Source organism: Anomalospiza imberbis, chromosome 1, assembly GCF_031753505.1.
Source record: "Anomalospiza imberbis isolate Cuckoo-Finch-1a 21T00152 chromosome 1, ASM3175350v1, whole genome shotgun sequence".
Classification (NCBI taxonomy): domain Eukaryota; kingdom Metazoa; phylum Chordata; class Aves; order Passeriformes; family Viduidae; genus Anomalospiza; species Anomalospiza imberbis.
This window is the reverse complement of record NC_089681.1, coordinates 94460648-94474018: the sequence shown is the minus strand read 5'-3', so window position 1 is coordinate 94474018 and position 13371 is coordinate 94460648. Positions and strand designations below refer to the sequence as shown.

General features: G+C 36.3%; 1 protein-coding gene across 2 annotated transcripts in view; it reads left to right on the top strand.

Annotated features, from left to right (window-relative positions):
- Positions 1-12774, top strand: part of SLC9A3 (solute carrier family 9 member A3) — a 53847-nt gene extending 41073 nt beyond the window's left edge. Inside the window, exons 10-17 of one of the 2 annotated variants that reach the window (XM_068200347.1) lie at positions 1003-1132; positions 4933-5048; positions 5632-5761; positions 6277-6453; positions 7026-7101; positions 8444-8557; positions 9888-10131; positions 12474-12774. In XM_068200347.1, the coding sequence (XP_068056448.1) occupies positions 1003-1132; positions 4933-5048; positions 5632-5761; positions 6277-6453; positions 7026-7101; positions 8444-8557; positions 9888-10131; positions 12474-12477 (991 nt within the window). In that variant the 3' untranslated portion in view covers positions 12478-12774. Of the gene's footprint in view, positions 1-1002; positions 1133-4932; positions 5049-5631; positions 5762-6276; positions 6454-7025; positions 7102-8443; positions 8558-9887; positions 10136-12473 lie in introns of those variants that run through there. The other variant, XM_068200357.1, reaches the window with a different exon arrangement.
- Positions 12775-13371: the final 597 nt, after the last annotated feature.

The window sequence follows — 13371 nt, the reverse complement described above, 5'->3', positions numbered from 1 at the left end:
ATGTCAGAAAGCAATCCCCTTGAGTAAGAACAGAAGGAATAGCTTAATGTAGATTCATGGTTGAGTATGTGGTTTGATGATGAATGTATTTTGAACGAGACCATCTTAAGCCTGCCTTTTGGACTCTATGTACATGAAAGTGCTGCTTCCATAAAGAAATGTCAACCCCTAGCATCCTAACTGATGGGTTCAGGTGTGGCAACCTGAATTAGAGCCTTCTGGTCAGATGTTCTGGCCAGAGAAGAGGAATAGTTATCAATTATGTGAATAATATTTAACACAAAAAGGTTTAAGCAATCTGAATCAAAAGCTCAAAATGGCCATTGGGCAAGATGGATAGAGAAATTCTGAGCAGTAGTCACCGAAGCTGCCTCATGCCCTTTATATGAAGTGTTGAGGAAGTTGGAAGAAACTACAACAGCCTTTAATGTTTTGGACCCTAAACATGACAGGGCAGATATTCTACTATCAGACAATCTTGGAAGTGTAAATCATTGAAAATACACATGGCTACTATCCCCAAAGGCACATCAGTGCATGAATAATGCCCTCTGGTAGAGGTTCTGGAAGGGCACTGTCATTCTGAACTGATTTTCTGGTCTGGCTGTCCTACAATATACCTGGGAAAAAGCAGATTACTTTCTCAACAAGGGAAGAAAATTAAACATAATCAGAAGTGAAAAAATAAGGTAGCATAATATCCCAAAGTATAAAATGTATTACTGACTCCAAAATTGGATGCCGTAATCTAGCACTCTTGCAGTAGTGTTGGGTAAGTGAACTGATTAAATGCTTTGTGATAGCTGAATAAGTCTGTAGCAGGCTTTTCCTTGACTTTCATCACATACTAATTGAAAATCTTCAAAACACAAATCCCTCACATTCCATTGTTCACCTTTTTTTTCAAAGTGTTTAGCTAAAAAATATAATTTATGCTAAATTAAAAATGCTTTGAAACTAAAATTGCTTGTTGCCATTAACACAGTTTGTTTAAATTATCAGGTGGTCCAATTTTGATAGGAAATACCTCAGAAAAATACTGATGAGAAGGTCTGCTCAAAAATCAAGGGACCAAATCCTTAATGTTTTCCATGAGCTCAACTTGAAGGATGCAATTAGCTATGTGGCTGAGGTACTTATGAACATTTGTTGACACATTATAGCGTCATTTGGAATTTGTTTTTTAAAATTTGTACTTTGACCTAAAGTTGATCTATTGCAGGAGATGCCTAAAGGAAAGGAAAACTATTTCTATATCAGCTTTGCTTTTATTTATTTTTTTAATGTGTTTTGAGTGTCAGTATTTCTGGTTTGAGAAGCTGTAATTCTCAATATTGTGCCTGATCACCAAATGTTAGTTTATTGTACTTACTTCAGTGTACATCTCTGTTGCATTTTACTGAATATCTTTACTTCTATATTCATTACATGAAAAAAATACTGTAATTCTGGAGGGGTGTTATCTTTCTAAATGTCAACAGGGTCTGGCTCCTGCAGGATAGTGGTTCCATGTGATGACAAATCTGATTTGAAGAAGCTCGCTTCTAAATGGTGTGCATATGTGACCAAAGTGTGGGACTGCTAATCGCAATCTGCCAGATCACTGTAACATGCACAAAAGAAAAAAAAATATAAAAAAGAGTAACTTTAATTCAATGGAATCATAACCCCCACGAGTCAGTAATTAGGGTAAAATATACTACAAATATCAATTGCAATCAAAGAATTGTGAAGTTAGGGAAAATTTAGACTTGCAACAGGAGAAGTTTTTGAAGGAGATTTGAAAAAAGTTTCTGACCTTCTGCAGGAGTACTGTGGCAGTGTTGCTCAATTGCGTAAGAGTTCCTAATCTTCAGTATGAAACTAGTCACCTCAGTTCAAACAGCCACGAATGTGCAGTATTGATACAGTGTAAAGGATAGTTTTAAATGGAATATTTTTAAAAGTGGTCTTTGAAATTATAATCTATCCATGCCCATAATCTCCAATTGAATTAATTTTCACAGTTAGGTGATACATCAGTTAATTATTTTAATTTAAATAAAAACTATTACTATCATTGGTACTACTACTACTAAGCTTTTTTTTTTTTAATGGGCTACAGCCAGGCAGTCTTCAAATGAAACATATAATTTTGGTGATTGAACTGAGAAAACAAGATGAAATTCAGAAATTATGTTAGTATGGAAGATAGAGAATAGTTCAACAAGACAAGCAAATTTTGAGATTTTGTAAGTTATTCATTTGGTTTTTAGACCATCTGAGCTCAAGAACTAATTTTCTTTCTTGTGATTCTTTGTGGGTTACACCTCAGAGGAAGAAAGTTGGATAATGACTTTGAGGTGGGTGGCCACGATATTCATGTTCAGATTCATTGCTGAATCTGTTCAGTAGATTCATTATAGTGTTTTTTCTCTTTAACAGATGCAAAGAGCTTTATAGATCACTAATACATGCAGATTTAGAGTCAGATTTTTTATCCAATAATGTCTTTGATCCCATATATTAAAGACAGATTTCTAAAAATTCAGCTAATAATTTTTTAGGAGATGAAACACAACAGAATTGCTTTTTGTTACCTTAGTCCAAATCCTATTTGTGTATATTGTTTCTTGCAGATAAATTCTGTTGGGCAAATGTCTACTGAGCTGATAATAATAGAAAAAGAAATTGAAAGTTCTCCAAGTTCTACAGAAGTTTTGCAATATATTTTCTTCCAGCAAAAATTAATTATAAGTTGTGAATCATAAAGTAATTTCACCTTTCTTACTTTAATATTTTCTTCAATGATACATTGCTTTAACAACTAAAAAGTTGTTAAAGCAATGTATCAAAAGAATGTATTTAAAGAAAACTTCACTTTGCAAATATATCTTTGAACTAAATATCTGTGAATTACAAGCTGACATTGAAATTGAAGTTATTTCTTCTAGTACAAGTGCGCCTGGCTCTCGGCAGCCAGGGATGGAGGTTTGCCGGCTCGCTGTCCTGCTTGTGGCCGCAGGGCAGACACGCGTGTGGTTGCCCCCGAGTCTCTGCCGAGACTGTTGCGGGTGGCGATGATTGTTGTGGTGTGGGTAGCACAGCAGAGGCACAGGGCATGAGGAAACTGAGGCAAAGGAATAAGGGAGGGACACTTGTCTGAATCTCCAAATGTTTAATGTTGAAGTTGGGGCAAAGCAAGTGAACCCAATCTGAACCTGAAGGGGCTACTTTTATAGGGATGGGGGGAACATGGGGAGGACACAACCTTTGACCAATAGGAGGGCATTAGGGGAGGGGTACAGGGTAAGGACTCCCCAGTAGAAGCCAACATGGGGAGGGAGCAAACCTTACAACCCAATTCTGCTTTGAGGAAGGGATGAAGGACAACTCTCCAGAACCAAAGGAGTGTGCTATCTTTGACAGACAGGGGTAAGACAAGGGAACAAGGGAGATATACAGATGGATTGACATCTGGATTGACATACATTTTGTCGGGGAAAACTGTGGCAAACAACTCAGGACTGAACCATTAGGGAAGCCAAATGGGGTACAGAGACTGAACCATTACAAACTTATAACAAAGAATATTAAAACCTACTACAGAAGAACCAACTGTAAAATAACAGACTAGTAAAAGACAAGTAAAGACCTGCCTCCCCCAGCTACTCACTCTCTTCTTACTTGCAAGAAACTGAGGAGTTTAAAAATTATTTTATATCTTTGTTCAACTCTGCTGCTGTGGTGCATCTATATAATAAATAAGAATTGAGAGAGTTCAGTCACTATCTAAGTAAACTCCTTACAGTTGAGGGGAGAACCTAAGCCAAGAAAAATGAAAATAACCCAGAGCAACTGAAGAGAAGTGACTTAAAATACTCATGGTTCATAACTTGTTCTGGCTAAAATACCTTCACTGATTATTTCGTATGATGTATATATGAAACATTAAACTTGATTTGAAAAGAAAGTCAGATTCACTTAAGAAAATGGATGGGATTATGTTCTCCCAGAATTCAATGTTATTAACCTCAAGTTTTCTGCCTGCAGAGGCCACAGTGTATTTCTTGATGCCATTGGTAACCCACGTACTGCAATACGTATGTGGGTTACCACATCAAAAGAAAACTTTTTTTTTGTTTGCTCCATGAATATGAAAATGTAAAGGGAACACAGTACAGTTAAAGTTGGAGAAATGTAGATAAAAACTTTGTTCTGCAAGGGCGGTGATTTTTCTTGATTATTACTGCTTAAAATCTAGAGACATGCTATGTGATTTCTCTCCACTGTGATTCAAAACCATAGATGTTTTCAGCCTGTGTAACCACAATGTCACCCAAGAGATACCTTTTAGCTAAACAAGAGATTATTTAAGGTGTAGGGAAAAGTATGAAGACATCAACTGAGCTTTTCCGGTAGTTCACTTCTGTGGCATCAGTTTTAAAACTGAAAGAAAAATCTCATCTCTTCAATATCTCATCTTGTCATGCCATAAACTCTTCTTAATAGTCTTGTAGACTTCTATCACCACGTAATATTTGCTGCTTCCAGTCTGGTAGAGAACAGAAAACTTAATGTTGTGTCTTTGAAAATGCTACTGATAATGTGTTGATGTGTTGAAACATAAACATCCTCCTGGCTCCTGGCTTGCAGCATTGTACAAAGTAAAATTGCAAATCTACTGAGGCACAGGAATTCATTCACTTCTTTAAAATCAGTTTCTAAGAGTGGAATAGATTTTCTTTTTGCTTTGTTTGTTGGGATAATGTCACTCAACGTAAAGAAACCATAAAACCTAATAATGGTTTTTATATGTTACCTAGATAGAGCTCCTCCCATGTTTCTTGTGCCATTTGCATAAATACAGTCTCACAAATTATCTGTGTTCTGATACGCATTTTGTCCTAGGTTTTGACAGCTGTAATATGTCTTGTTTCTTTCCATGACCAGGGAGAACGTAGAGGTTCACTGGCATTTATACGTTCTCCAAGTACAGACAACATGGTAAATGTGGATTTCAGCACTCCACTCCCAAGCACTGTGGAAACCTCTGTCTCTTATTTATTGTAAGTAAAGTGGACTGACGGGGTGGTATATGAGAGGAAAATGAAACACTGTTAAATGCAAATTACAGGGGCTTCAGTCACTACTTTTTTGAACTTTAATTAATATTTTCTCCCACAGAAAATGGGTATATATGGATTTATAATGTCATATTTTACACACAATTTTTTCTGGTAAGATGACACAGACATCCACATTAAAGTCTTTTCATTTGCCTTTGGTTCACCAACTGTTATATACAGGGCTAGATGTTATTTCTGTGTTTGGTCCAGAAAAAGTAAGGAGAGCAGCAAGGAAAAAAAATTGCCCCTTCCTTAACTTTTTGATGAATCTGTTACTGAACAGACTGTGTCATGTAAACTGTGAAGTTAATTAATGCTACATCCCCCTGAAAGACAAAAACCAATGACCTTTTCACATTTCCAATTAGACATTTACTCAGTCTTTGTCATTTAGCCTGTTCTTCCTCTTCTTTTTTTTTTAAACTTCATCTTGTTTTCTCCTTTTCATTCCTCATCTTCCTGTTTTTTCTTCCTTTTCAGCAATCACTGATTTCAAAAACCACTGTTTGTGGGTTTTTTTCAGGAGAGAAAAAGCTGGACCGGTTTGCCTTGACATGCAAGCTTTAGAGCAGAGAAGGAAAAGTGTCCGGGACACAGAAGATACCCTCGCTCATCACACTCTACAGCAGTACCTGTATAAACCCAGGCAGGAGGTAAGAGCAAGAGGCTAGCATTGGACTGTTTTCTAGTCTAAAACTAAGAGGAAATAGGAACCAAACTTGCGAGTGAAACTCAAAAGGAAAGAAGCCACTGCAAAATCCTCACCCTTGAGGGAGACAGGCTCTTTGTGTGATTTCTCATTTAAGAACATGGCATTTTAAAAGAACTAGTGCCTTTGAAATCACTGGGGGCCGTGGAATGCAGAACTGTGGACAGCAAAGGTTCTGATCAGGATTAAATGAAGTGTATCAGCTGAAGGGATTCAGACACTTATAGGGGAGAAACTTACTTTGAATAACAGTCGACTCTTACACACTTAAAAATCCTGGACCTGTTTCATGAAGAAAAAATTGAAATGGGAGTTTCATTAATGTCTTCAGGCTAGCCTTTAGTTCATTCTTTCTTACAGAGTTGTGTACATTTTCATGACACTGATTGAATGCATTGATTCAGGGCTTTCACCTGTATTTCTAAGTAAATGAATATTGTCTTCCCTTCCTGGCCACAGCACAAACACCTGTACAGTCGACATGAGATCATGCACAGTGAAGATGACAAACAAGACAAGGAGATTTTCCATAGGACAATGAGGAAGCGCTTAGAATCTTTCAAGAGTACCAAACTAGGAATAAACCATTCCAAGAAGCTCAATAAAGTCCACAAACGAGACCGGGGCCAAAAAAGGGTAAAAATACTTTCACAAGGACCCAGATGTAGCCACCTATTATACAAACTAATGGGTAGGAAGGGTAGGGAGGATTCTGAAGGGTCATATGTCCTGCACTTATCTCTGTCCTATAGAATTTCATTAATTTAGAGGACCTAAGCAAGAAGAGATAAAACTAGGAGGTAACTCAAGGGGCTTCTTCTCACATTCTGCACTTCTCTATGCTTTGGGACTCTTCTTCTGAGTGAGAGATTTCTGATCACTTGAAAAACAACAGACCCTGAATCATGCTACTGCACTGTGGGGAGATTTTGCAGAATAGAGGTAGCAGGATAGCATGGAGCATTCAACCAAGTTTGTGTGAAACTAAGAGAGAACACACAGTATGAAAAGAGCCAAAGTTTCTTTCTTTACCCTGTCTGTACACACTTCAAGTGTAGGTGGGAAATTAGTGGCATCCATATTGAGTCTCAAATAAAGATTACAATGGATTTTAGGCTTATTCTGCTGAACTCATAATTTCAAAGGTTGTCACTGCCATTGCTATCTGATGACATTAGCATTTTTGGTCACTTTTTGTCTCTTTTCAGAGAAATAGCAGTGTCATACCAAATGGAAACATTCCTTCCAAAAATCCAGTACAAGATTTTGCTTTGAAGGAAAAAGGTAAAAAGATTCTTAGACTATTTTCATTGACTGAATTTTACTAGCTACATTGCCAGTAAGCATCAGTAAAAGATTTTGTGATATACCATAGCAAATCTGAAAGTAAAAAGGAACTTCTAGTCATAGTTCAGAACTTGGAGTGGTGATCTGATTCATGCCTAAATATAGTGTTTAGAAGTTGGTTTTTTAGGAATCTGGATGACAAAATTTTAGTTGGCCTTTTTGCTCACATTTTAAAAATATCACATTTATATTCTGTAAACAAAACAATGTAGGGGCTACAATGTTAATGAAATTTCAGCTTCTGTTTGGATAAGGTACACAGAGCTGCTAACATTTTCATCACATATGTCTGTCTAAAACATCAGCCATATAAAATTCAGTAGCTGAGATTGCATTCTTATCTGAGTTCAAGTCCACTGTTTTAGAAGGGTCTGAATCAGAGCTGAGGCTAAGCAAGGAAGGCGTAGCTTTGGAAGGAACACATAGTCAGAGGTCAGTTCCAGCACTGCTCCACTCTCTATGAACAGATCTATCACACGGATCAGGCTTGGAAGTGTAACTGGAAGCTGACCAGCCTGGGGACTATCCCTAACAAAAGCTGGTTTTGCATATAAAGCCCAAAATTCTTTCCTGTTTTAGCCATTTTTTTGGCACTGGTGTCAGGCATGGCAAGATGCGATGGGTGCTAACATGTTTGTCATACAATTATAAAATAATACATGTCACTTCAAAATTTAAATGTGGTTAAAAGCCACTGAACTAACTTTGATTTGTGTTCTTCCCTCTGTTTATGCCTGTAACTCCTTGATCTCAAACACAACTCAAGTAAAATAGAGAGGGATTTATCTTTTCTCAGTACCTCCACGAAAATACATTTTTCTTTATGTGCCTTCTTTGAATTATTTATTGAGTGTTATTTTTGTTTGACTGAGAGAAGCAGTACAGGTTGGCTCCCCAAGTGTAATATTCTAGAACTACCTTGGGAAGAGCCTTCCAAATACTCATTAGTAGGTCACTCAATATTGTCTTATTAAAGAACTCTGCATAGAGATGCCATCATCTACTTAACACCCAAAAAATTTAATTGGAATACAGACTTAAAAAGTGGTTTAGCAGCTATTGCAAAACTTATTCTACTGCAGTAAAAGCAGCAATGACCTCATTAGGTTTGAAACTAGTCATTATACTAATGTTGACCTGTGTCAAGTGAAGAAAATCCTTGTTAAAGATGTATTTTTGATAACCATGACAGCATCAAACCAGCAGGAAATAGCATTTTCTATCAGAACTGATAGAGAAGTCTCTAATGAAATTGCATTTTTTTTTTCTTTCCCTCTAGATTTGGAGTTTTCTGAATCAGAAGAAAATAATGATTATGAGACTTTGCATCTAGGCAAAGGAGTTGATTTCCTGGCTAATGTGACAAAACAAAATTTCACTGATGCTCCTGCTGGTAAAAATATTTATTACCTACAAAGATTTTTTTTCCTCAAATATAACAAAATGTACTAGAAATGCTGATGACTTAGCCTGGGTGGTTATTTTTGTTTTGTTTTGTTTTTTAAATTGAGTGATTTTACATGTTCAGTCTGAAAATACAGATTTTTGGACATCTGGAGGTATGGAGAACATCACATTTGAAACTGACAGCAATTGTGAACATGACTACCTTTAAAACCAGTTTTAAAGCCAGTAAATATTTCTTGCAGCAGGAAATGTTATTTTAGAATTGTCTTACCTCATAAGACCAGTCAATACTAATCCTCTGGAATTGTTTTTCACTTGCATTGGAACTTCATTGTGATAAATTTGTGATAAATGCCTGTTCTTCTTATTTCAGGCAAGATTTCTACTTTTATTTTCACAATCCCATCAGATCCTTTCAGGCTTATAGAAGTCACTGAAAAGGGCAGATTGTAGCATTTCTGGAGCACTCAATGCCCTTGATTTCCAGCCCTGAAAGACTCCAAAATATTAGATTGGAAGCTTATAACTATATATAACAGGAACCATATCATATGACTTATGTAGTTTTAAAATTTATTATTTCTCTTTAGCCCTTCTCTGTTTAAATTTGTACAGCATGCCACTGTTTGCTTCATATGTAATTGGTACCTACAGTGAATAAAAACACTTGTGTCCATACTCTTGTGGCAAACACCCTTAAATGCAGTTTATGCATCACACTGTTCCATGATAAATTCTATGTTTGAGTATGTATAAAGACACCTAGAAATAAGTGGATGGCAAGATGCAAAATGTTTATGTAAAAGCTTGTCAAACTTGATAACTGTATGAACAAGCTCCTGTATCTTACTTTTGACTGTTTTGTGGCCTGCCATAGCTACCTCACACTCATCTGTTTATGGAGCTGTGAAGTTGGGGTTTTTTGCACTTTTTTCCATATCTTATTTCTTTTTTATGTATTTGATTTGAATTTTTTTGCAGTTATTTTATGCTGTGCTCTTTTTTTTTCTCTTGCTTACCACTTGTGGACTGATTATATCTTTTATTGATTTTATTTTTGTCTCAAGATATCCCTAACATAATTGCAAATCTGATGTGACAACCAATTTTTCCCCTTATTGAAATCCAGTATATGTCTAGCTATAACCAAGGTGTATATGTGTGTGTAATGGTCTGTGTATTGACTTAGTGACACACATACCAGTGTATCAGCCCATTTTTTCCCAACAGCCTTTCTCCTTTTATAAAGCATCTTGCTGTATTATCAAGAAATTATTTTGATTACTTTTATTTGTCACTCATGAAATTTTTTTTAGGAATTGATAACCCAGTATTTTCAGCTGATGATGACCAAAGCATCTACATGAAGTTCTCACCATGGTTATCTGGTGAAGACACTGTGGTACCATCACAAAGGGCCCGAGTGCAGCTCCCATATTCTCCAGACAACTTCAGACGACTCACTCCAATCCGGCTCAGCAATAAATCAACAGATTCCTTCCTGCTAGCAGATGGCCCAGAGGACCGACCCAGATCTTTTCTCCCAGAATCAACACATATGTAATATTTTAAGAGATAATATCACCTTTATTTTTTAACCAGACTTCTTATCAATCAATCAATCAATCAATCAGTAAACTTATTCTTCTGTTTTTTCTTCTTTCAGAAAATGTCTTTCTTTCCTGATTTCTTTGTACAACTAAACATCTTTTATTTCCCTCTGACTTAATTACCAAAGCACCTTTCTGTTTTCCTTCTGCAGAAGAGCTGTTCAGCTATTTGGGGTCCAATGCCTTGCTACTTTTACAGCACATAAGGGCCATTCTCTTTGTTTTCACTTGAATATATTAAATGCCAAGAAAATAGTATTCTAAGTACCAGAATATTGGTCATACGTTTTCAAAAGGCTTCAGGTTTCCTGGTTAGTCAGTCCTAGATGATAAAATTGGTAAAAGAATTCCCTAAAATGAATACAATTTTTTTATTCTCTTGCTAAGAAGCCTCGAGTTAGCTGTGAACATTTTTCCAAATTATTTATCCAGTGTCCAGGAAGAAAAAATGCCCCACTGGTACAATGCAACTATTCAGTGATGCTACTGATGTACCATTAAATTACATAAGAAAGGGGTTTAAAATTAATTAGATTTACTAAAATGCATCAGAGTCTCCTTGTGGGGATAATTACACAACAGAATTGTGGAGAAGCAGATTTCTATTTAGAGCTTTATCCTTAAACTGTGAATTTACCTTAATCCATACCTTATGTTGAAACTAGAAAAGGCTTAGCTTTCTGATGCAGCAAATAACTTGTTGCTTCTAATGTGTTAGAGGCTTAAAATTAATTGACTTTGGGTTTAAATTAATATCCCAGTTGCCCTTTAACTTCTGCTGCATGGAAATTTTCCACACCATACAATCAGCTTTCATTTTTATAATCAAGTCAGGTAGTGCTTCAAACGAGGTGGGTCAGGTCCACAGTTCAGTTGTAATTGAATGGAACACAGGGCACTTCAGGGACTGTGCAATGAAATGCACAAGTCAGTGTCATCATGAATATACTTTTGTGGAATCCATGGTCACAAATACATGTCACAGAGTGTCCTCTGTGCATCAATAAAAAAAGTAAGCTGAAAATATTCTGTATCTGGTTGATGAAACTTTGTTCAGGCAAACACCTCAGGCTAAGAATGAATACTACTAATTTTGACATAAGAAGAATTTCACAACCTCTTAAGAAGAAGTAAAAAAGATAGTTCTATTTTTATTCTGTTCTGGCTTTTGTCCCTCCAGAAGATGTGCTAGTTCAAGGGTAATTAGAGGAAGCACATCACTTTCTTTACTGGAGTGGCCTGTAGGTCTGTGTTTGGTTTCAGTACTGAGTTTCTTAATAATGCATCTTTGTTTATTTTTAAAATGATGTTTTAAATTAAACACTGGATTAGTTAAATGACTGTGAATTACAGTCCAATATCCTGATTAAAAGTGTGAACAATGAGCAGCATTCCAAAAGGAAAATTTCACCTTGACACTTATCCACATTGAAATTCTCTTCACTTTTTCTTCCCCACTGAGAACATTGTCACAGAATAATGACATATGAGCTGCAGAACATTTTCTTGCAAGCCATTGTTCTTTTCCTCCATTTAATTACTTTATTTATAATTCACTTTATTATTAGGAAATGGTAAGTGTAAGTTCATTTGTGGGTATCTTTGATATGTCAAAATCACTGGATTTTTGACTACTGTGTTTCTTAATAAGTGTTTTGCAAAATTAGATTTCCCAAGCTAACAAGCATACACCTTTATTACTGTCTGAAACAGTCCTCTGAATGATCTCCTTTAAAAAATTCTCCCAATAGGAGGATGATACTAAAACTTCAATTAAAAGGTTTTGAAAAACAATGAAAACTGGAAGCCAAGAGTGGAAATGTTAAGTTTCTCTACATACCTAATGTATACAGAAAACTGATCATAGGTTCTGATCAATAAAAGATTGATTCCCTGGATTCCCTCTGCTACTTGATTGAAAGAGAACATTTTTTTTCAAAAATCTCTGAAATATTTCCTTGCTGAGAATCAGGACTGTTTCAAGATACACCTTAGTGACCACACAATGGCTCCATCTCCTAACTATCTGAAACAGGTAGTTGTTCATCTAAACATTGAGCTAAGTTTTGCCTGACATTCAGCAAGGATAAGAAGTTTAATCAATTCACTTCAGGTTATCCAAGATAGAATTGGATACAGAGTAGAGTTCTTCAGGGAAAAAAAAATCTTTAACCACTCACTTTTATAAGACTTGCTAAAAATAGCCAAAAGCAAAGCTCAATAGCCAGCATGCTAATAGATAAACTGTGTACAAATAGAAAACAAGTGTTTCTATTTAATTGTGCTCTGTAGGTGATATGGACCACAATGTTGAAATGACAGAATACTCCTCTTCAGATGATCAACTAAACCAAAATGGAAGTGTTTCAGTGAATCCCCTCCACTTCTTCCCCTCTTGCCTTCAAATGCCTTGGACACAAAACTATTCTTCATTGGAAAACAGAGGGAATATATCTCTTTCTGCTGTCTCTGAGTACATTGTTTCATGTGACCCAAATGTACCTGATCTCTTCTGGGAATCAGGTACAGATATGAATAACAAAGAGACAGTAAACTCAGGTTATTGTTCTGAAGTTAGTTTCAAGTCAGAGAATTCACAAGAAGAGAATACTCTGCTTATGTTTGAAGGGCTGGAAGACTCTTACATGAAGGAGCCCCAAGAGAAGAAAATGTTGCTTGATATAGAAGGGAATTACAGGTCTGCTGCAGCCAGACGTGCACAAAGCCGACGTTCTTTCCACAGGCCAAAACCTCTGCATCACCCTAAGCTTCAGAAGCTGGCATCTCTTCCAGCATCTTGCCATGTCCCACCACATACCTTGGAACAGGAGGAAACGCAGTTGTGAGCAAGGACTTAATTGAAAGAAGAAGATGAACAAAGGGCTTTTGTAAAAATAGAAAGCAACCTATTGGTTCATAGGATCTGCTCTCGGATGGCTACAGATGGAAAGGGAGTGGGGTCCTGTGATGTCAGAAACACTTGAGCCTTTCTGCTGCACTTACATTTTTAAGTTCTTATTCATAATGAAAGGGTGCATAGTGAGAGGAAATTATGACTTTTTTTTTTTTTTTCATGTTGACTGTTACAAATAATCTACTATTTTTGGAGGGCTAAACCAAGAATTTCTTCAAATGGTAAATCCTTGATGTTTTTTGACATGGAGATGGTTTATTATGCTATTATGCCATA